Source organism: Carcharhinus amblyrhynchos, chromosome 9 (assembly GCF_965287045.1).
Source record: "Carcharhinus amblyrhynchos chromosome 9, sCarAmb.v2.hapA, whole genome shotgun sequence".
NCBI lineage: Eukaryota > Metazoa > Chordata > Chondrichthyes > Carcharhiniformes > Carcharhinidae > Carcharhinus > Carcharhinus amblyrhynchos.
Genome location: NC_137332.1, coordinates 32,204,057 through 32,229,239, shown reverse-complemented (window position 1 = coordinate 32,229,239; position 25,183 = coordinate 32,204,057). Strand labels below are relative to the sequence as shown.

General features: G+C 42.6%; 1 protein-coding gene across 1 annotated transcript in view; it reads right to left on the bottom strand.

The window, feature by feature from the left end:
* The window catches only part of zte38 (zebrafish testis-expressed 38), a 51,604-nt gene continuing 26,421 nt past the window's right edge, over positions 1–25,183 (bottom strand). Inside the window, exons 7-15 of the mRNA XM_080195400.1 lie at positions 24,752–24,778; positions 24,569–24,636; positions 20,774–20,913; positions 17,015–17,250; positions 16,697–16,745; positions 15,256–15,317; positions 12,699–12,770; positions 8,775–8,870; positions 1–668 (exon numbers count right to left, since the gene is read on the bottom strand). Coding sequence (XP_080051526.1) covers positions 609–668; positions 8,775–8,870; positions 12,699–12,770; positions 15,256–15,317; positions 16,697–16,745; positions 17,015–17,250; positions 20,774–20,913; positions 24,569–24,636; positions 24,752–24,778 — 810 coding nt within the window. The 3' untranslated portion in view covers positions 1–608. The remainder of the gene's footprint in view (positions 669–8,774; positions 8,871–12,698; positions 12,771–15,255; positions 15,318–16,696; positions 16,746–17,014; positions 17,251–20,773; positions 20,914–24,568; positions 24,637–24,751; positions 24,779–25,183) is intronic.

Sequence of the window (25,183 nt, the reverse complement as noted above, 5' to 3'; positions counted from 1 at the left end):
AGCAATGGGTGTGTAGAAAAAAGAGTGGGGTTACCTTAGTGGACCCAACCCCAATCTGCAAATAATAGCCCCGGAGCACAGAATCTTCCTCCTTTCCACACTTTGAAGCTTGACTTTTTGGAGTGAACTCGGGGCGGGTGGGGGAAAGGAGAGACACCACACTAATTTACGTCTCCCCACCAAAGACACACCTGGTGAGGCATGTAAAATTCAGCCCATGGTTTGATGCATTGTAATTAATACTTCAGATTTCTGCCTAACTTCAAAACTAAATTGACTCTTGCTTATTATCAAACAACTATCCTAATTCACAAGTACTGATGCTTGATAAATTCTGACTCAAAACGTATTCATCACAGGAAAATACCCTTCAAAAAGTTTAGGAAATATAGGACAAAGTATTTTTGGCTGCAATGTTTTATTTCACTAGAGTTACCCCAAATATACTTTACACATTTTATGAACAAAGTAGTACCAACAAATAACGAAATTTTGGATGTACTGCATTGTGTTGCCATACAATTCAATATATTAAAAAGCTACTAAATTAACAGTTAAGTAATACTTCCATGAATAATAAATTGGGTCCAATATTATCAGAGCATGCTTCAATTTTTTCTCCTTCTCTTTGTAATTTTCTCTTGAAGCGCAGCAAAATCGCATGCAGTCTGTCAAGAAATGGAGAGAGAACATGAGAACTGTAGCTGAGTTTTGTTGCAATATCACAAGTGTATGAACAATTTTAGTGAAATCTTTTCTTCCTGTCAACTAACATGGAATTCATGTTATTTGTCACAACATGGACTGTGAATAAAAATTTATGACAAAAGATATTGGACCCAAATATCTTCTAAGGCATCAGAACACTGTATTCTGGGTGGATAGGCACAGATATTGAAACAGGGCCCAGTTATACTTGCAGTCTTTATCCTCAATTCATAATTTTACATGAATTTAGGACTGGATATATTAAAATGCAAATCAGGGAATTGTGCCACATCATATATTTCCGTTCACTTGCCACTGAGGAATGCTGCATACAAAGAGGACTTCTGTCCATCCCTAATGGAGTGTTGTTAAGGATGTTGAAAGTCAGTTTCTCTATTGTAGTCTTTAATAGAGCAATACTGAAATGATCTTAGTTAAAAATAGCCATTTTTTATAAATCTTTGAAGATTCTCAAGTGCTTATTAGCATGTTTCTAAGCCCTTACCTGAGTCAAGTGTACTGCAAATGGCAGAGATGCTGTCAGAAACCTTTAAGTGCTGATAACTCAGAATTGGGACAGGGTCTGGGATACAATTAGCGCATAGGTGGAAGTTCCACAATGTTGTACTTAATGGCAGCAGATCAGGAAAAGAGGAAATTTAGAATGTTCTTAGCAAAGGACCACTATAATTACTCCAAAAAAGAAATAACTAAACTGCTTAAATAATTGATATAACAATAAAAAAAACTGGAAGTGTAGCTATATGTGTAAGTCCACATTCAAACTTCCAAGTTTTCAAGGAGGGCATCAAAGACTGAACTAAGTGGATGAACACCATCTTGGGTGTAGCTATCATCGGGTCACCCAGAATTATCACTTCTGGAAATGAGGAAAGGATGTGGGGGGTGAGAGCGGTCAGTGCAGAGTGTGAGTGGGGTGGATTCCAGCACTGTAGAACTGTACTGCCAGAATTCCTACATCCACAGCAAGGTACAAAGGTAATACTTTGTACATTTCTTTTTCTTCCTTGTCTGCTTTAGACACCAGCATACTTTCCACTTGTTAAAGCAATTTTTCTCAACTAACTCATCACACCATTTTACAATTAAAAGGACTTGAACTTGGCACTTTACACTACAACTACCCAGCTCCCATCACAGCAATTACACACATAGCCAATCCTAAAACTCCATCCTCTAACAGCCTCACAACCCCCCTCAATCTCCCATGCCACTTGGTACATACTCTTCAGCTGCTAGCCTTATATCCTCAATCACGTTATCATTTTGCCAGACAAATTGGCACATAATTCCTGACACAGAAGAGGGACATTGAAATGGAAAGAAATGTCTCAACCTCTATCAAGGGAGAGGATATGGACTTTGTACAAAGACATTCAGCTTGTTGCCGTGAGAGATGGTCAGGTTGGTGGTATCTTGCCAATGACAGGTTATTGAATGAGCACTTATACTGTTGCCCAGTCATCCCTATAAAGCACTATATCTTAAATTTCATTCCATTCATAGTTTTTACACTCCTTTCCTGAGATCCTACACATCAATTGAGTCTCCTTTGCACATTCCTATGGTTCTGCATTCCTTAAGAGTATGTCAATAGGGAATACCATGTATGTTTCTGAAATGATTATGGGTAGAGATGGGGAATAATAGAGGTGTAAAATATGCTCTGGTCTGACTCCAAGCAACAGTCAGAATCTGTAGACAGAAAGAGGGGGGATTTTCAGCTGGCATTCACTGCAGGCAAATGATGATGCTAACAGAAAATCCCACGAGACTGAGAATCTCGGTGGTGAGATTTTGTTCTGAGATCTTCCCTGCCTCTTGCTGGTGATGCATGAGGTTCCCACCCATAAATTTAAAGGTACTTAAAAGGCTTCCTTTTAAGTACCTTTAAATGGTTAAGGCGCATGGGATACAAGGGCAGGTAGCTAGGTGGATTGAGAACTGGCTGGGCAATAGGAGACAGAGGGTAGTTGTTGAGGGGACCTTTTCAGGCTGGAGGCCAGTGACCAGTGGTGTGCCGCAGGGCTCAGTACTGGGACCTCTCCTCTTTGTAGTATACATAAACAACTTGGAAGAGAGCGTACGTGGTGCGATCAACAAGTTTGCTGATTACACCAAGATGGCAGGATTGGCAGATACTGAGGTGGAATGTCAGGTGATACAGCAGGATATAGATAGGTTGGTACATTGGGCAGATAGGTGGCAGATGGAATTTAATCCTGACAAATGCGAGGTGATGCATTTTGGAAGGAATAATGCAGAGAGGAGCTACGTGATAAAAGGTAGACCGATCAGGAGTATAGAAATACAGAGGGACCTGGGAGTGCAGGTTCACAAGTCTACGAAGGTTGCGACACAAGTAGAGAAGGTTGTGAGGAAAGCTTATGGAATGCTAGCCTTTATAGGAAGGGGTATAGAGTATAGGAGCTGCCGTCTAATGCTTCAGTTGTACAGAACGTTGGTTAGACCGCATTTGGAGTACTGCGTCCAGTTCTGGTCACCTTACTACCGGAAGGACGTGGAGATTCTGGAGAGGGTGCAGAGGAGGTTTACCAGGATGTTGCCTGGCATGGAAGGACTGAGTTACGAGGAAAGGTTGGAGAAACTGGGACTTTTCTCCTTGGAAAGACGGAGATTAAGGGGAGACATGATAGAGGTATATAAGATACTGAAGGGAATAGATAGAGTAGTCAATAGTGATAGGCTGCTCCCAAGATTGGGTACAATTACGAGAGGTCACGATCTAAGGGTGAGGGGGGAGAAGTATAATTTGGAAGTGAGAGGAAGGTTCTTCACGCAGAGGGTCGTGGGGGTATGAAACGCGCTACCGAGTAGGGTGGTGGAGGCAGGCACATCGGACTTGTTTAAGGTTTACTTAGATAGACACATGAGCGAAACAAGGATGGAGGGTTATAGTAGGGGGTATTAAATAGGGTCAAAGCCTCGGGAGACACCGGAAATGCAGACTTACATGTTAACGTTTTTGTCTTTCTATTCCGCAGGTGGTGGTCCACCTTGTTGTCAAACAAGGGGCATGCACACGGTGGGTCGTGTGTGGGCTGCTCTTGGAGGTTCCGGGAGTGGCCTAGTACTTCGTGTCGGTGTGTGTGCTTGATCCTGGACCGGTAGATGGGCGCCGCAACAGCTCAGTGACTAGCACTGCTGGCTGTGCAGATACATGGATTTGGGCCTGTGTCTGTGGGAGTTTGCGCATTCTCCCTGTGGTTGCGTGGGTTTCCTCCAGGCGCTCCGGTTTCCTCCCACACCCCAAAGATGTGCTCGTAGGCTGATTGGTATACCAAATTGACACTATTCTCCCCAGAATCTGGCTAAGTTAGGGGTTCCACTCGCATACACGCAGGGCAGGGTAGGTGTAGGAGGATGCGGCGGCGCGGGCTCATTGGGCCGAAGGGCCTGTTTCCCGTGCTGGGTGGTTCTTTGTTCCTCACCATATGCTCCTTCAGGTAGGGAATTTCCCCTGAACAATCTGACTTCATGTTACAAGGTTTACAATGGCTCTTGAAAGACAGGAAGCTGTTGAGGGGAACCCACCATGGGCGCAAAGGTAAGTGATAGACCCCGAGTGGGGTTGTGTGGATGGGATGTGGCCTGGCAGTGCCACAGGAGTGGGCCCTCTGGGGAGCCCCACTGGAGAGTTCCACTTAGAAGCGGAGTGAATGCTCCAATGCTTGTGCAGGGGAGTTGCCCTGATGCTTGTGGGAGGGGGTGGGGGGTCTCCCCTGTATCTGTGGCAAGAAAGGGGAGTATTTGAGTGAGTGGAGGGAGGAGGAGGTGCTTTCTTACGCAGAGCTTTAATGATGGTGCCCTGATCTCTGTTGAGCCAGCGTCATAAGCTCTCTCAAGCCCTGCCCCAAGAAGTGACAGCAGAAAACTTCGATGTGCAGCTGGAGAGCTACATGCTGGTTTTCTCACTGAAACCAAACCTCTGTCAGATTATTGGAAGATTCCACCCAATGTCAAAATGAGATTTTTAAATAATTTCCTATTGAAAATCCGTATTCTAAGGTATAGAACATTGAACAGTACAGCACAGTACAGGCCCTTCAGCCCTCAATGTTGTGCCGAGGTACGTCCAAACCCAAGATCCAGCTATCCCACTCCCTATCATTCTGGTGCCCTCCATGTGTCTATCCAATAACGGCTTGAAAGTTCCTGAAGTGTCTGACTCCACTATCACAGCAGGCAGTGCATTCCATACCCCAACACTCTGAGTAAAGAACCTACCTCGGACATCCCTTCTATATCTCCCACCATGAACCTTATAGTTATGCCCCCTTGTAACAGTTACATCCACCTGAGGAATAGTCTCTGAACGTCCACTCTATCTCTCCCTCTCATCATCTTATAAACCTCTATTAAGTCGCCTCTCATCCTCCTCTGCTCTAAAGAGAAAAGCCCCAGCTCCCTCAACCTTTCCTCATAAGACCTATCTCTAAACCAGTCAGCATCCTAGTAACTCTCCTCTGCACTCTCTCCAATGCTTCCACATCCTTCTTATAGTGTGGTGACCAGAACTGCACCCAATATTCCAAATGTGGTCTCACCAAGGTCCTGTATAATAGCAGCATAACCCCACGGCTCAAACTCAAACCCCCTGTTAATAAACGCTAACACACTATAAGCTTCCTTCACAGCTCTATCCACTTGAGTGGCAACCTTCAGAGATCTGTGGATATGAACCCCAGCAATTTCTCTGTTCCTCCACATTCCTCAGAACCCTGCTGTTGCCCCTGTAATCCACATTCAAGTTTGTCCTACCAAAATGAATCACCTCGCACTTCTCAGGGTTAAGGTCCATCTGCCACTTTTTTGGCTCAGCTCTGCATCCTATCAATGTCTCTTTGCAGCCTACAACAGCCCTCCACCTCATCCACTACTCCACCAATCTTGGTGCCATCAGCAAATTTACTAACCCACCCTTCAGGCCCCTCTTCCAAGTCATTGGTAAAAATCACAAATAGCAGAGAACCCAGCACTGATCCGTGTGGTGCACTGCTGGTGACTGGCCTCTAGTCTGAAAATTTACCCTCCACCACCATCCTCTGTCTTCTATGAGATAGCCAGTTATTTATCCAATTGGCCAAATTTCCTTCTATCCCACACCTCCTTACTTTCTTCATGAGCGTACCATGGGGAACCTTATCAAACACCTTACTAAAATCCATGTATATAATAAGAACATAAGAAATAGGAACAAGAGTAGGCCATCTGGCCCTTCGAGCCTGCCCCGCCATTCAATAAGATCATGGCTGATCTGTCGTGGCTCAGTTCCACATTCCCGCCCTCTCCCCATAACCCCTAATCCCCTCTCTTATCAAAAACCCATCAACCCGCTTCTTAAAAATATTTAGTGAAGTAGCCTCCACCACTTCAACGGGCAGAGAATTCCAGAGATTCACCACCCTTTGAGTGAAGAAGTTCTTCCTCAACTCCGTTCTAAACCGCCCCTTTATTTTGAGGCTGTGCCCCCTAGTTCTACTGTCCTTTCTGAGCGGGAAGAGTCTCTCTACCTCTATCCTATCCATCCCATTCATCATCTTATACGTCTCAATGAGATCTCCCCTCATTCTTCTAAACTCTAACGAGTACAAGCCTAGTTTATTCAGCCTCTCCTCATAGCTCAACCCCCTCAACTCCGGCATCAGCCTAGTAAACCTCCTCTGCACTCCCTCCAAGGCCAAAATATCCTTGCGCAGGTGCGGCGCCCAAAACTGCACACAGTACGCCAGCTGCGGCCTCACCAATGCCCTATACAGCCGCAGCAAGACCTCCCTACTTTTATATTCAATCCCCCTCGCTATGAAGGCCAGCATCCCATTCGCCTTCCTGACCACCTGCTGCACCTGCAAGCTGGGTTTTTGCGACTCATGCACAAGGACCCCGAGGTCCCTCTGCACTGTCGCCTGCTGCAGTTTTTCTCCACGTAAGTAATAATCCTTCCTACCATTATTCCTACCAAAGTGGACCACCTCGCACTTGCCAACATTAAATTCCATTTACCAGTTCCTGGCCCATTCGCCCAGCCTATCTAGATCCTTCTGCAGACTCTCCACACCCTCCGCACAATTTGCCTTTCCACCAATCTTGGTGTCATCAGCAAATTTCGACACCCTACACTCGGTTCCCTCCTCCAGATCATCTATATAAATGGTAAATAGCTGAGGCCCCAGCACCGACCCCTGAGGCACTCCACTAGTCACCATCCGCCAATCTGAATAGCACCCATTGACCCCCACTCTCTGCGTCCTATTTGACACAGTAAAAAGTCTGACAACACCAGGTTTTAGTCCAACCTATTTATTTGATAATATACTCGCAAGCTTTCGGGTTAGCCCCTTCGTCAGGTGAATGCCATTCACCTGACGAAGGGGCTAACCCGAAAGCTTGCGAGTATATTATCAAATAAATAAGTTGGACTAAAACCTGGTGTTGTCAGACTTTTTACTGTGTTTACGCCAGTCCAACGCCGGCATACCCACATCATTCCTATTTGACAACCAGTCCTCTATCCACGCTAACACCCTACCCCCAACTCCATGTCCCCTGACCTTCTGCAATAACCTCTTGTGAGGTACCTTGTCAAATGCCTTCTGAAAATCAAGAAAGACCACATCCACCGGCTCACCTCTATCCACTGCCCTAGACACATCCTCATAGAACTCAAGTAAATTTGTCAGACACGACTTCCCCTTAACGAAACCGTGCCGCGTCTGCTCTATCAAGCAATTCCCCTCAAGATGCCTCGCTATTTCCTCCTTGATGACGGATTCTAACATTTTACCTACAACAGACGTTAAACTAACCGGCCTATAATTCATCAACTGCTCTACCTTCATCTACACACTTAGTTACCTCCTCAAAGAATTCAATCAAATTTGTGAGGCAAGACTTACGCTTCACGAATCTGTGCTGACTATCCCGCATTAAGCTGCATCTTTCCAAATGGTCATAAATCCTATCTCTCAGGACCTTTTCCATTAACTTACCGGCCACCGAAGTAAGATTAACCGGCCTATAGTTACCAGGGTCATTTCTACTTCTTTTCTTGAAGAGAGGAACAACATTCACCACTCTCCAGTCCTCTGGCACAATCCCTGTGGACAGTGGGGACCCCAAGATCAAAGCTAAAGGCTCCGCAATCTCACTCCTTGCCTCCCAAAGTATCTTAGATGTATCCCATCCGGACCAGGGGACTTACTGACCCTCAGGTTTTTCACAATTGCGAACACATCTTCCCTCAGAACGTTTACCTCCTCCATCCTATCAGCCTGTATCTCACACATCCTCAAAAACGTGGTCCCTCTCCTTAGTAAGCACTGAAGAAAAGTATTCATTCAACACCTCACCCTATCTCTTCTGACTCCATGCACAAGTTCCCACTACCATCCTTGACTGGCCCTAACCTCACCTTAGTCATTCTTTTATTTCTCACATAAGAGTAAAAAGCCTTGGGGTTTTCCTTGCTCTGACCTGCCAAGGACTTCTCATGCCCCCTCCTAGCTCTCCTAAGCCCTTTTTTTTTTAAAACTCATTCCTTGAATCTCCAGATTCCTCTGTGTTAGGAACTCCTCCCCTCCGTCCCGATCCTGACAACTGTTGGATCTCATGGAACTCAGTGGAACTTTCCCGGTGTAGCACTAGTTCAAATCCAGGAAAACTAGAGCTGCTTTCCGCTGGCTTCGACTCTGACATATCCAATTCAAGCCAGTGGTAAGTTGGACTGATGAATAACACGAGGGTGATATTTCTGGCCACACTTGCCCCAAGACCAGAAAATCCCACCCAAGCTCATCGGACCTTTGCAAGATCTGTGTCCTGCCCATTAGAATTCCCGTGGTGGGTGGGATGGGAAAATGCTGTCCAAGAGCTGCAGGATTGCAAGCAAAGATAGGGTAGCCATTTGAAGGTAAAAACACTGCTTCCATTTGCCATTTCTGTAGGTATGTGCCCAGAAATGGTTTACTTATTTGAACATGTTAAAATTTAAGCACAAAAACTATTGATAAAGATTTTACACTCACATGATCAAGTTCAGAGATTGATTTTTTGGCTCGAACAGCTTTTATGGTTTGTGTAGTGCTCAACTTTTGAGATTCTTCATGTACTTTGCCACTATCCTGCAAGCCAATAATATATATACTCAAGTCCATAATATATATACATAAGGGTTTGAACCACAGGATAATAACCATTAGCAAATACAATTCACAGATACAAACATCAAAATATTGCACAGTTGAATTTTTAGGATAAAGTCTTTTCAGAACAATTGGTCTTGTTATGGTCTTAAATAATTCTCACCAATATAATTGACAGAGCAAACCGTAGTTATTAAACACTGTTATATTTTAATCTAATCAGATTAAACAGTGAAATTTTAATCCTCAACACAAATAACATAATGATTAACTTTATGCAAACACTGAAACATATTTTGATTCTTCTGTGTTGTCACAGATGAAACTAATGCTTGGTAAATAGAATTAAGAACTTAATCTGCTTCCCCCTTTCTACCAATCTCAGCCATGAAATTATTTTGACTAGAGTTCATGTCAATACATTATCTTTCAATTCACCTTCTTATTGCCTTTGTTATTGATTAAACAGTTAAAATACCAGTGAACAACCACAGATGAGTTTTTCACTCTCATAAGAGCATGGAGTCAACAGGGGAAATTTTGGGTTGAATGTGATGTTAAAATGTTTAAAAATAATGGATATGATGGAGGAGTCCAACTCTAACAGTAATGGATTAGTGATGCAGGGTATTGCGAGAATGTCTGCTTTGGAGACAATGGCTGCTTCAAGCATGACTCACAGGATAATGACATGAGTGGCAAGCACCACATAGGTGACAGGCCTCTAACTCTATGCTGCAGTATGCTTATGAGCTGAGCAGATTGAGTGCCCATAGTTTTGTCTAACATTGTCAATACATGTACCAGGTTGAATCATTGAGATGACAATCTCAATTGGGGATTGAATATAAAAGTAGGGAGGTCTTGCTGCAGCTGTATAGGGCACTGGTGAGGCCGCAGCTGGAGTACTGTGTGCAGTTTTGGTCGCCGCACTTACGCAAGGATATTTTGGCCTTGGAGGGAGTGCAGAGGGATTTACTAGGCTGATTCCGGAGCTGAGGGGGTTGAACTATGAGGAGAGGCTGAATAAACTAGGCTTGTACTCGTTAGAGTTAAGAAGAATGAGGGGAGATCTCATTGAGACGTATAAGATGTTGAATGGGATGGATAGGATAGAGGTGGAGAGGCTCTTCCCGCTCAGAAAGGACAGTAGGACTAGAGGGCACAGCCTCAGGATAAAGGGGGGGGTGGTTTAGAACGGAGTTGAGGAGGAACTTCTTCAAAGGGTGGTGAATCTCTGGAATTCTCTGCCCGTTGAAGTGGTGGAGGCTGCCTCGCTCAATATTTTTAAGACGCGGGTTGATAGGTTTTTGATAGGCAAGGGAATTAAGGGTTATGGGGAGAGGGCGGGAATGTGGAGTTGAGCCACGACAGATCAGCCATGATCTTATTGAATAGTGGGGCAGGCTCGAGGGGCTAGATGGCCTACTCCTGCTCCTATTTCTTATGTTCTTAATCCAATCTGTCTGTAGCTCTTTGACGACTATATAAAATGAGGTTGGTTGTGCTGAGGCACCTGGTGAATTGTCCAAGTTCTCATTACCACCTTCCTGTGTCTCCCAAAGGGCAAAGGGGAAGTTAACACTTATTCCTTTTAAAGAAACCACTGGCTGTCAATCAGGCTTAGAGTGAATGTCAACATTGCAGTTAGGATCAAAGATGATACTGGAGATGCATTCAAGCTTGAAGGGAAATAAAAATAAACACAACTGTCAATGGAACCCTCTCTCAAAGCAAAGAACCTTGAAATTAACAGAGGGTTTTAAAGGTTTCAGCTTGCTAGGAAGCCTCAGAAACTTCACACATTTGGGCTGAGTGCACAGCTGTGCAGAATGGAACCCCTACCCACCCCACTTCAGGTGAAACTGATATTTCTTCTCTGTTAAAGGACTTCAAAGGGGTCTGCTCACACCTACAGCTGCTGACAGGGAGAAAGGGAAATCTGTGCTGCAGTGATTTAAAAGCCTGACACATGACCGGCGTGGGAAGTGGGGTGGGAGGGGGAATGACGGGAAGGTAGGGTGGATAAGGTAGGTAGGAAGGAATGATGGAATGGGGGGGGGGGATGATGGAATGGGGGGGGGGGGAATGATGGAATGGGGGGGGGGGGAATGATGGAATGGGGGGGGGGGGGAAGGAACATGGAGATAAAAGTGACCATGCCACTTCAAATTTTTTTTTTTACAACTGACAGGTAGGAATGCAGATGTTGATCACAGGGTGCATGACATCACCATGCCAGGGATGATCTTCAAGTCTCTTAGAGCTAGAAAGGGCAGTCCAGCCATGCGATTCCCAGAGGGAAGAGTAGCAAGGTCAACCCTTGACCCTAGCTCAAGTTCACCCAATCCCCAAAACCTTTGAGGGACACCTCCTCTGCAACTTGGCAGCAACAGAGGCAAATGGCCACAAGACTTACCTCTTTGATCTCCCTCCTTGGAAGCCGCAAGGCACAAGGCCAGAGTGTCAAAGTCAGGGCACCACTGACACCGACAAGATGAATAGCCAGAAGGGAGTGGTCTGAGTAGACTGGGTGAGACTAAGGTGAAAGAGGGCCTGATGAGGGAGAGGGGCTGAGTGGGGGGGTCTGAGGGGAGGGGAGGGGAGACCTCCCCTCAGACATTCAGTCAAAGCGGGGCTGAGGGTGTTCTAGTCTGAGGGTGGCTGGGTTGGGTCACCCTCTGGCCTGTGTGGTGTGTATGTGGCCTGTGATTTGAGTGGGGGTAGGGGGGAATGCCCTTTTTCCTAAAGGATCGAGGGTGCATGACATGTCTCCGCTTGTGGTAAGCAACATCAAAGCCTGCCCAGTGTCATTGTAAACAATTAGCAAGTTTGCATAATTACTGGGTTGCTGCCTGCTATGGGTGATGGGGGCCGGAGGTGCAGGTCAGATCAATCACAATTGTCTTGTTGCCTGTCGGGAATCACGATTTTTTGCTGACACTCCTTTCTGTGGGGCATCAGGATTCCACTGGCAATCTCATGAGGCTGGAGAAGCCCAACCAAAATCCTTCAGATGTGTTTGCTCATTGGAGAACTTCCTCTGATGGGAGGCAAGTTGTAGCGTGATCTGTCATAGGCCTGGGAAGCACTTAAGTGAAATGCTTGAGGGCATTTCAAAATGTTGACCCTCTAAACAGCACTGCAAAAAAAACTAAAATTCATGCATTGTAATGGCTGTTAAGCCTATCATCATGAAGGAGTAACCCCTCAACAGGATGGATTGTGGTTGCAGCTGTAGCTTTTGCATCCCAGCAAGTCCAATCTGCAAGAATGGAGAGAAGACATTGATGCCCTGCCCCCACCCATAGTTTACCACTGGCAAGTAGTATTGCCATCTCATTTCTGGGCTACAGCCTCAGCAGAGAACCCATCTGCCATTGGAAAAATCGTGGCAGAGCCATACCCTTCCCTCAATTTGTTCACTGATGAGCATAATTGGCTACCTGTTACTGCAGATGGGTAGCATCTGCTGCATTGAACCTGCCTCCAGCAAGAACGCTCAGAAGTGTGAACACATCCGGAAGCCAATGTTATCTATGCTGATACTGCTCCCAGGCCCACCTCCACGCAGCCAGGGAAATCTCCCCCAGTGCATCCCAGATTGAGAGGAAAACACAAACATTTAACTCATTGCATAATAAAAACTCCTGTTAGCTGAACTAGGAACATCTGCAGGAAAGCTGCCTATGGATTCAATGCCGATGCCTCTCTATTCTTTAGATTGGAGTACAATTTCTCAAAATAATGAGTCTTAAGGATGGAAGAAGGGAAAATATTTCAAGTGAGATATTGCAGACTACTGACCAGCACTTTTCTAAGTTTTGTCCTTTTGCCTGACACATCCAGCTCTGCTGCCTTTGCTACCAACTGCTTTATCTAAAAGAAAAGAATATCCATAAGACAAGTGCAAAGTTGATATTACAGTACACAACGGTTTGGAGTTTGTACTCAGCGGTGAAGGAATGGTTTTGCCATTCACATCAAATATAGTTGCCCAGAGACTTTTCACAGTAGGGATTTTTACTAACAGTGTTTAATTCAGAGCACTGCCCTCTGCTGGGTATTAACAGAATATGTAAGTAAAGCAAACAACTGTAAGGTTCATTAACTAATCAGACTAAACTATCCTCACTGAGGCATGCAGTTGTTAAACCAGGAAATGAAAAACAGGAACCATAAATTGCATTTAAATTATTGTACTGGATGTGAGATAAATTTCATTTGAAAATGTATTTGAATTTTTATTTTTTAAAAAAGCTTAAACAAACTTTCTTCTGAGGGAATGACAGCTTACAGATGTGAAATATTTTTTCAGGGCCAGAGAAGTGGTTCAGCAATGATTATCACATATTCTGTATGCTGTTACAAATTCACTTGGAGAGGAATTCATTCACATGAATTAATTTCTCCCCCAATTACGTCTTAACGCACTAGCCCTAGTTTTTTAAATCTGGTTTTGGTGTAGGTTTAGTACATAGGTAGCTCAACTTCATGTCATTAAAGTGATCACAGTGGAAGTCTAGTGGTGAGGATTGCAACAGTGCACTTTTGTAGGGGCAGGGTATCTCTGATAGCTACTTCTTGATTTCCAAGTTTAACTGGATGTTTGAAGCTGCTGTCAGATGTGCTTTGCTGACTTCATCATAATTATTGCAGCAAAATCTGGGCTGTTGATAAAATTTAACAATGGAAAGATCATTGGTGGAATTTTCTCAAAAGAATTCTAAGTGTTGAATGGGTGAGAAAACAAAGAACAAAGAAAATTACAGCACAGGAACAGGCATCCTGGCCCTCCAAGCCTGCACCAACCATGTTGCCCGAATTAACTAATAGCCCCTACCCTTCCGGGGACCATATCTCTCTATTCCCGTCTTATTCATGTATTTGTCAAAACGACCCTTAAAAGTCACTACTGTTTCCACTACCTCCCCTGGCAATGAGTTCCAGGCACCCACTACTCACTGTATAAAAAATGGGTGGTTTGTTTTCAGTGAGGTAAGTAACGCAAATTTGTGGCACTCTGTTCATAATATAGAACATAGAACATTACAGCGCGGTACAGGCCCTTCGGCCCTTGATGTTACACCGGCCTGTGAAACCTACCTAAAGTCCATCTAACCTACACTATTCCAGTATCATCCACATGTTTATCCAATGATCACTAAATGCCCTTAATGTTGGCAAATCCACTACTGTTGCAGGCAGGGTATTCCACGCCCTTACTACTCTCTGAGTAAAGAACCTACCTCTGACATCTGTCCTATATCTATCACCCTTCAATTTAAAGCTATGTCCCCTTGTGCTAGCCATCTCCATCTAAGGAAAAAGGCTCTCACTGTTCCCCCTATCTAATCCTCTGATCATCTTGTGTGCTTCTATTAAGTCACATCTTAACCTTCTCTCTAACAAAAACAGCCTCAAGTCCCTCAGTCTTTCCTCATAAGACCTTCCCATCATACCAAGCAACATCCTGGTAAATCTCCTCTCCAATGCTTCCACATCCTTCCTATAATGCGGCGACCAGAACTGTACGCAGTACTCCATGGGCAGTCACACCAGAGTTTGTACAGCTGCAACATGACCTCATGGCTTCAAAACTCAATCCCTCTGCCAATAAAAGCTAACACATCGTATGCCTTCTTAACAACCCTATCAACCTGGGTGCCAACTTTCAGGGATCTATGCACATGGACACCAAGATCAAAGGAACTGTTGTGTGATTCTCGCCAGTAGTGGTGGTAGTTGCCGGGGGGTGGCGGTGGTGAGCCCTCCAGGAGGTGTACTCTGTTGAACTTGTACTTTTTATGCAAACTATTTTGCACTATCACCAAGTCACAATCTATGTTGTGAATTAATTGTATAACTGTTCAAGTACATAACCACCAATTAAGGGGCTTATAATTATTCAAAAACTTATTATATATTCAAGAAATGTCCCAAAGTATTTCACACACAGTGGGCAGGATTTTATGACTTCGCTTGGGCAAGGCTCATAAAATCCCACCCGAGGCCAATGGAGAATTCTGTTTGCGAACCTAAATTACAGCCAGTGAATTACTTTGCAGTGTGACTGTTTCTAGGTAGGCAAACATAGCAGCCAATTTCTTTGTTTCTTACGATTGTGTTGGTTGATGGAGGAATTTTGGCCATGGACGTGGGAAAATTTCCTTCATTTCCTTAGAGTGGCTGATCCGAACAATGGGCAAACATTCCAATACTCAGTACTAACAACTTATTTCAATAAACACAAAGAATGCTTATTTTGTTTTTTATATATATAAATGAAAGTTATTTGTTCTATTTGTCCTTGTCACTTTCAGATTATTGATCTAAATTTCTTCAACCAAGGCAAAAGTAATACCTCTTTCTCTGACTCACTGAATGATTGCTCATTAGTTACATTTCTCTGAAGTTCAGAATGAGCTGCCAAAATATGAAAAACACCAAAAGATTTGTTATAGACCAGGAAGAAAGAAAGACCAAAACACCCAATTCCCTTCCATTATTGCCCATTATCAGTGTGGAGAGGAGCATAGGTAAAATCCATAGCCCCTGGTGTATGTGCGGTCAATTTAGGGCACATATTGTGCACACCTGTTCATGTTAAATTCACACATGTTAAATTAATACTGGGGCCTTATTATTGTCAGTCAGGAGTGCAGCCATTGTGACCCATTGGCTGAACTACTTTTTGGAGCGGGGAGGTGGGTGGGGGTGGAAATTAGGCATCTTTACTGACACAATGGGATTCTGCGCACAAATGCAGACGTAAACTCAAGGGGAAACACTTCTGAATTAAGAAATGGCTGCTAAATCTGCAAATCGTGCCCTCAGATTCTTAGATGTTGCTCCAGGCAGACAGGAGGAGGGAGATCCTGTTATTGCCCTTCAGGCAATATCTGCATTACCCTGGGAACATTTTTCAGAATGAGTCAGTGCCTGGAGCTTAGCTCGAAAAATGTGATTGGAATAATCTCATCAGAGTTGTCAAGGTAAGAACACTGCTCTCTTATTCTCCATTTACATTCCCACCATCTTGAATCTCTCTACTCACTTTTGTCACATCATCACAAGCTGATCATTTTTGCATTATTCATTTCTTCACACTTCTTAAGATAGTTACTAATATACTTTTCTCTTTCATGCAGAAGAACATTGCGCACAATTCTGGGCAGCCAATGGAGTCTTCTGCATATCCTGTTCCCTATCAAAGATCACACACTGATCATCAAGGTTAGGAGGAGAATCATGACCATTGTGACTCAGTGCTGGAGGACACTTTCTGCAGAGTTTCTTCCCACCTTATCCTCTTTTTCTCCTTTTTTGCTTTTATCTTACCATACAAACTCTGCATAACAAACTGGAGTTTCTTTCATCAACTACTCAACTCCCCCTTCATATTAAAGTTAACCCATCTCACTTTTGAAAAAAGATGTGATACCTGTTACTTGAAGAGAAGCGCAGCCTTCCTAATGATGTACCATTGTTCAATTTGAAAGCTTATTTAAGTATATTAATTTGACATTTAAATTGTTCTGGGATGCACCGTGGATACCAATGGAGCAGTCTAATCATTTGGTGCACTTCCACCTCCAAATAAGTGTGTGCACTATGCCACTATATTGATGTTTAGGTACCTATTTTGCATTTGAAAAGCAGATATGTCCCCAACAGGCTAGCTTCTTTAGTTCCTGTTCTTGATCACACTAAACAATAAACTTGATGAAATTTTTTGTAGCTCAGCAAGTTGGATATTGCAGCCACTGCTCATACATTCGTTCACACACTAAAAGTGATCATACCGGTAACATTTTGGTAGGATAGAAATTCTCCTTTTACAGTTTTTCTGACCTGCACCAAAAGAAATAAACACAGTTAAAACATTGATTGCAACACGTCAAAACATAACATCAATAATGTATACTTGCGGAAACTTGAACACCATCCCTGCAGGCTAGGAGGGTCTGGTATTGCTCTTGCTCTACTCTGGACATGCAACAAAATCAAATTTTTATGTAACATATTTCTAATTTTATTTGTTTCTGGTAGAACCTCACAACTGTGCAGTTAAGTAATATTCCAAAAATAAGTCACAAGCAGTTAGTTAGCTTTGGACTCACATTTGGGGTGGATGTGACTGCCTCTAATCCCTGGAGTGAAGTTTCAGTTTCTTCACTTATCATATTCTCTTTCTCCAGCTGTTCCATTGTCTCTTTCTCTGTGGTGACACGCACTTTCATCATGTGGAATGGAGTAGGTACATCACCAACTTTAAAATGGACTGGGGTTCCTTCGAACCACACAGCATCGCACTCGCCTTGTTTAAATCCTGGTGGCTGGTACTCAGGAGGTGTCACTGCCAAGTAGAAATTAGATGGATAAAGATTTTTAAAAATCAGCCTTTTTTTAAAACATTTAAAATAAAGTGCAGGGCAGTACTTCATAAATTCTCAGGTTTGCCTATTTACCAGATTGGCCATATTCTAATTGGATTGCAAATAGACTCAATGGATTACATCTATTTCTCACCAAATACAGATGTTCATCATACCACTTGAACTGGCACAGAATTTTATAATTATTTTATGTTTGTACTGCACTTGCTGAGACAAAAACAGTAGATGGCCTTAAGTCCATTTTCCAATAATTATGAAGAAAACAGGATGAAAATTAAGGGAAAAAGAAATGATGTGAATCTGAAGTAAACACAGATAATGTTGGAAAGGCATGTTAGGTGGACAGTGGTTAGATCTGTTGCCTCACAGCACCAGGGACCCAGGTTCGTTTCCAACCTTGGGTGATTGTGCAAACGCCATACATTCTTCCCGTGTCTGCATGGGTTTCTCCAGGTACTTCGGTTTTTCTCCCACAATCCAAAGATGTGCAGATTAGGTGGATTGCTAAATTGCCCCTTGATGTCCCAATATATAGGTTAGATGGATTAGCCATAGTGAATGTGCAAGGTTATGGGGATAGGGGCAGGGAGAGGGGCTGGGTAGGGCACTCTGTCAGACAGTGGTGCAGACTCAATGGGCCGAATGGCCTCCTCCTGCACTGTAAGGATTCTCTGATTCTGGGTCAAACATTTGTTAAGAGAAGTACAGGTTATGTTGTTTTAGCTAAATAATCAAAATTGAATCACTGATTAATGGTGACTGAATAAACAGAATTCTCATTGCATGGTGTTCTAAGATATTTTTGGAAATTTTGTCGTCCTACAAGGCTAACAAAATAATTCAAAGTTCTGGCATCAATATACATTCTCAACCACTCAACCAGTCTTAACTCACCACCTTAGCTCTCTTATTCTCTCATAGCATCTGTGTGCAGACAACATCTGAAAACACTCAAAAAAAATTTTCCTGTCAGTCTGCTTATCTTTATGGGCCCTGATTTTAAAGGAATGTGACTTCATACTGCAGAGGTCTCAGTGACACTCACAGGGCAGTAATATAAATGTTCTCATCCTGGGAGGACATTTAAAGGCAGATCACCATTGCTGAAAATCCTAAGTCTTCAGGAATTTGGATTTAATGGGCAAAGAGTCAGAAGAATCTATAGGCGCATCTAAGGTTGGTAAAGGCTGGCCAAGTCTCATTATATGTCATACAAAAGCAAAATGCTGCAGATGCTAGAAATCTAATATAAAAGCAAAATATGCTGGAAAGACTCAGCAGGTCAGGCAGTATCTGTCTCAATTTCAAGTTGATGACCTTTCATCAGAACAGCCACTGGAATTCTCCCATAAAACATCAAAGTGTCATAATGGCGAGAATAATAGTGATCTGCTCTGGTCTCTGAGGTGTGCTCCACATCAAAATCCTCCCACACTCAAGTCACTTTTTTGCAGAGTTGGGAGCTTCTCTCTGGTACTGCGGGGTGAGGGCCTAAAGATCAAAGCCCGGTACATTTGGTATGCAACAAGATGAAAAACATTCTACAATGTAGGTGATCTTTCTTTCAACTGTCCTCATTGTTTTACAGATGTGGGATTTGTCCCCCAGTGGTATATGCCTGGCTTCATCACGCCAGGTCTCCACCAGAAGTGATTTTAGCCGTTATTACACACCATCCAAAGGTTGGTGAATTCTGTGCGCTGGGATTTGAATGCGCTATGCATATTTAAGTGCTACTTTACATTCGTTAATCACGCTTGCACCATTAGGAAGGGGTGAGGAGACTTGCAAATGGTTTGGCACTGGATGCAAAACGGATTTTAACGCCCGCACGCTATTCTCCAGGACCGGCACAATCTACTAACAACATGACGAGGTCGGAGAATCCCTCATGTCTTTTTAGGTTCCTGTGTTTCCTCAAAGCATTGAAATTCTCTAAGGAAAACTGGCAACTTGAATGAGTTGAGGAGAGCTACAGAGAGAAGATAAGGGTCTTCACAGGTTAGCTTGTGGGCCAGAAATTGCCCTCCTCCCTCATCAGACTTCACTCCCACCATTCAAGATCCTGAACCCACCTTGGGTCAGGGATTTGAAACTCTCTCCTTTCCTAATCTGGGATTGTGGATCAGACTGACCTGGTGTCCTGCAGACGGTGCCACAGTGCTCTCTGCCCAGCCGAGAGCCAGACCTGTCAATTAGCTTGACTTTCAGACAGAAAACGTATCAGGCCAAAAACCATATGGCGTTAACATTACATAGCACATAGGAAACCCAGATTTCCTGGATTCCAATCCAAAACTCACACCCCTGTTAATAAGTTCAGGTCAATGATGTCCACAGATGCTGCCAGATTTGCTGATTTTCTGGTCAGATTTCAAACATCCACATTATTATATTGTTCTGTAAACAGAACTAACATGGGCCCTGAACAAGAAAAAAAAATGAACAGCTGTAAGACAATGGAGGAAAGGAAAAACACAGCTTAAGCATATACCACTGGGGGACAATCCGACATCTATAAAACAATGAGGTTGGTTGAAATAAAGATCACCTACATTGTAGAATCTTTTCGTCTTTCAAGTGAACAAACTTACATACCAAATATACCGGGCTTTGATCTTTAGAAAGCAATTACTTAAGGGTTGGCCTTCCTTTAAACAAAATAGTAAGCAAACTTGGGGTAGTCCTATGCAACATACAATATAAAAGTGTGCCCATGGCTTCACTGCAGTTGATCCAAGCACTATAAATGGGTGTTATGGATTCAGTAAACACTGACTGGATGACAGTGCTGATGGGGCAATGAACAGGATCTTGAATGAATAGGGCCAGTTGATTTGGGTGAAGCAGCCTTTTCATTTTTTATTGCATATAGGCTGGAAAGTTCAGACAGATGCTAATGCTACGCTCATTTCGACAAACAGTGAAATCCACATGTAATAATAAAGAAATACAAAACATTGTTTTAAAATCAAGCCTGCCAATAGCCAATGTTAAAACATTTGATGAGAAGAATTTTGAATCTTTGAGGAAACTAAGTGAACCAGGCACAAGTTAGCAGAAATTTGATGAAATAAGCAATGGTGAACAATGAAGAAAGTTGAAGAAAAAAAAAACCTTGTCTACTACAGAAAACTTGTCAAAAAAGTATTTTGTAAATTAAATTTCAATACTGACACACTCTTGGAAGAACACTGCAGAATGGGGCAAGTCTTTTTACACTGTTTGGGAGTAGGGATGGCCTCTGATGTCAAATATCATCATACAGATAAATTATCCTTTACATGGTAATTGCCCTGACGTGCAAGTTCATACAAGTATCATATTTGTAAGAATATTCATGAAAAAAAATTAACAGAAACGCTGCATACAATGCATCAATTAAAATCTCATGTTGGAAGTTAACTGCTTAAGTACATGAAGCAGCCAGGAAGAAATAAATGTGCGGGAATCAAATAATTTTTTAAATAATTAAATTTTTACCTTCATCATAATAGAAGAGTTTCATTGTCAGAGACACATCATTGGGAAGAATTTCAAGGCTCTGCATCAAGACAAACAGCTTACGGATGAGAAGGATGGAAGCTCTCTTTGTATCTTGAAAGGTTACTTGCTTGTTTTTGCTGTACAAATTTAAATAGATTGGGGGTGAATGCCCTTGCAACATTTCAGTGTATTTCTGGTGCATAATTGAAGCAACAAAGTTTCTAGCAGAAGAATTGTACAGAAGCGTGTTGCGCTGGCTTTCTACCATTAAATCCCCCTCCCTTTACATTCCATCACATGTGTAGCCTTTCCTGCAATTCTCTTGTGAGTCTGTGTGCCTTCATACCAAGCTGTGAACCTGGAATATATACTGATTTGATGAACTATTGTCACATGAATCAGGATACAGTGAAAAGTATTGTTTCTTGAGCGCTATACAGACAAAACGTACCGTTCATAGAGTACACAAGGAAGGAGGAAATGATAGGGTGCAGAATATACTGTTGCAGTTACAGATAGGGAAAAGAGAAAGATTAGCTTAACATATGACAGGTCCATTCAAAAGTCTGATGGCAGCAGGGAACTGCTTGAGTCAGTTGATACATGTATATATGCCGCATATATACTGAAAAACAACCAAACTCTTGGCCCAAGTCAACTACATGGTTTTGAAGCTTTCAGGATTTTTGGTGTAAATGAGTTACTTGTCTAACTACAATATGCCAAAGATACCAGTTCATCAAACTCGGAAATCAAATAAATCCACTCCGACAAATCTGACTACGTCTCCAACCTCCAAGTGTGAGTATCTGCCAATTGTGGCATTTTGAGGAATCTTTTAAATCAGAATATTTGAAATCAGGTTTTTAGGTACAGTAAGAAGTCTCACAATACCAAGTTAAAGTCCAACAGTTTATTTGGTTGCATGAGCTTTTGGAGCACTGCCCCTTCATCAGGTGAGTCAAGTAAACCTGTTGGACTTTAACCTGGTGTTGTGAGACTTCTTACTGTGCCTACCCCAGTCCAATGCCAGCATCTTCACAGCAGGTTTTCAGGTGCAAAAAGAAATTTTTCTCATGTTTTAAATGTGATTAAAAGAAGTCTTCATCTGTGACCTACTCCATATTTTCTGTTTCTTTAAATGCATTTTTATGGCACCAGAGTGTAACACATTAAAAATTTAAAGCTTCCTCTGTTGCAGGTTCTTAAATATTATCGTGGTTCAGGTTAGAAACTCCAAAGTGTTTTATGAAGCCCGCTTGAATCACAAGTTTTGCATCTTGAATTTGGCTAGGGTAAGCATGAGATATTTCCTTTCAGGTGTGATTTAAGTGTAGTGGTGAAGCAAGCCACTATAAAGTCCAAAAGGAGTGAAAGTGGATGAACCACCGGACATTGACCTAGACACTTAGAACAGCGACAAACCAATTGTTGACCTTGTAAAGTACTAATGTCTGGAAGCCTGTGTCAAAATTGTGAAAGCTGTTCCATAGACTAGTCAAGAAACATCCTTGCACAGTCATATTCACCAAATCATACCTTCCAGTGTCCCAGCCAGCAGGACAAACCTATCAGCGGTGGTAGCATGTTAGTGTAAAGTCAGGAAGGGGTTGCCTTGGGAGCCCTTACCATTTGATTCTAGACCCCATGAAGATTCAGTGCATCAAGTCAAACATGAGCAAATATTGCTGGTTACCACCTACTTCCACCACAACCTCCTCACCCTCAGCTGATGAATTAGTACTCGTCCATTTGGAACAGCAACTGGGAAAAGCATACAGAATGTTCTCTGGATGGGGGACTTCAATGTCCATCATCAAGAGTGGCTTGGTAGCCCCAGCACTGATTGAGCTGACTGAGTCCTAAAGAACATAGCTGCTATCTGGATCTCAGCTGATATTGAGGCAACTAATAAAAGGGAAATACTTGACCTCATCTTCACAACTGCACTGTTACAGGTGCATCTGTTCATGACAGTATTGGCAAGGATGACCACTGTACAGTCCTTGTGGAGATGAGGTCCCATCTAATTCCATCTTATTATTTGGCACTACCAGCATGCTAATTAGGGTAAATTTTGAATATACCTAGCAACTCAAAACTGAGCATCCATGAGGTGCAGTGGGCCATCAGTAGCAGCAAAAATGTGTTAAACCAGGATCTGTATCCTCATGGCTCGGAACACCCCTCCACTTTCCCATTATCATCAAGCCCAGGGATCAACTCTGGTTCGATGAAGATCGGGGTAGTTGCGGGGTGGCGGGGGGAGGGGTAGTGGAATTACTTGATCAGAAATAGAACTGAACTAGCCATGTGTAAACTGTGGCTATAAGAGCAGATCAAAGGCTGGGAAACCTGTAGCAAACACCTCACTTCCTAACACCCAAAGCCTATCCACCATCTATAAGGTACAATTCAGCAGTACAATGAAATACTCTCCATTTGCCTGGATAAGTGCAATTCAATAATGCTCAAGGAGCTCAACATCACTCAGGACCAGGCAGTCTGTTTGACTGGAGCCCTTTCCATCACCTTTAACATTTATTCCCTCCATTACCAATGCTCAGTGCCAGCAGTGTATAATATCTACAAGACGTACTTTTACAAGAAATTCACCAAGGCTCCTCATTGGGTTGTTGATTTTTCAGGATTGGCCTAGAGTATCCAGGATGTCTTCACTGCTGCTTTTTGTGAAATTCTGCTTATTTCACAAATACCAGTTATGTGTACCTTGAAGGTCAAGTCCTACTGAGGACCCTAGTATTAGACATTAAAACATTTGGATCTTAAAGATTTTGTTTTAAATTAGAAGGGTTTCATATCACAAAACCCTACACCTTACACTAGAGAGCAACTTGTAAAACCACAACATGTTCAAGGTGCACAATATAAAGAAGGGTACAGAATTGGCAAGTTTACAGTTGAGATAATAAGTTCACATCCAGATCCCACTGAAAGTATGTGGCAACTAGCCAAGGTGACAAGGATTTGTTTGGAACCAAATTCCTATGAAGTCATTAGATTCATTCCAGTTCCTCAACCACTGAGCATTCCTATTGCATCAAGGACTGGATCCCAAATGTAACCAGAACAGCATTCAAGAATGTCAATCCCAGAGATCACTGTGAGCAATTAAAGATACTTCCACATATGGTTATCAGTATAAAATCTGGGTGTACGAGCTACACTTTAGATATGCATAGATCCATCAGTTCTAAACAATTTTATAATGGTAACTAAACATGAAGATGTATTGCAAATAGTTATACTTCTTTAGAAGGGGAGGGATGGATAAAGGGAGATGTTTATTTTACTTTTTAGGATTGCAGCAGTATATCACTAGAAAGGAAGTATGTCATGTGAGTCAGTTTATTTTCATTTTTGCCTATTACAGAGCACATATAGACAACTTTTCAAGTATCGTCTATGGTGCAAGTATTATGCGTCTATATAAATGTTCCCAGTTTCCTCCCACAGTCCAAAAATGTGCAGGTTAGGTGGATTAGTCATGATAAATTGCTCCTTCATGTCCCAGGATATGTAGATCAGCAGAATTAGAGGGGTAAATGCATGGGATTGTGAGGATAAGCAGGGAGTAGGCCTGGATAAGATGCTCTGAGAGAGTCAATGCAGACTTGATGGGCCAAATGGCCTCCTTCTGAACTGTAGGGAGTCTATGATGTTCCTAATCTCAGTAAGTAAACTCTCAACATGTTTGCACAATCACTTATGAACCTCCATATCATTATAGAGCCATGACAATAGGGTATACAGGTGAAACCCATTCATTACCTTAAAATATCCAGCTTTGGCCCATCTGCAGTGTACCTGAATTTAAACTGGTAGGATTCAATTATGCTCTGTAGGGAGATATAAGATTAAGTCTAGTTATAGGTATCTGCGATTCGCATGCACAGACAAAAGTTTTTTTTATTATATAATTTTATCATATATTTTCACAAAGTAAACACTTACATTTGGATCCTCGGGATCTCTATGAACCTAAAAATTCAAATTCATGTAATTTGTACTATGTAATGATGAAATTCTTTAAAAAATGAACATTTAAATAATTGATATAGCCACAATACACAGATAAATATATTCACATGTATTACATCAACAAAATTAAATAATCACTCAATAATAACTGGACAACTTCCATTCAATAAGTAAGCCTTAAGCCCAGCCTTGGATGACTGCAGAGTTTGCACGTTCTTCCCATGTCTGTGTGGACTTCTCCAGATGTTTTGGTTTTCTCCCACAGTCCAAAGATATGCAAGTTAGGTAGCTTGGCCATGATAAATGCATGGGGTTACAAGAATGGGGATGATTCTGGGCAAGATGTTCTTCCAGAGAGTCAGGACAGACTTGATGGCCTGCATTGCCTCTTTCTGAACTGTCGGG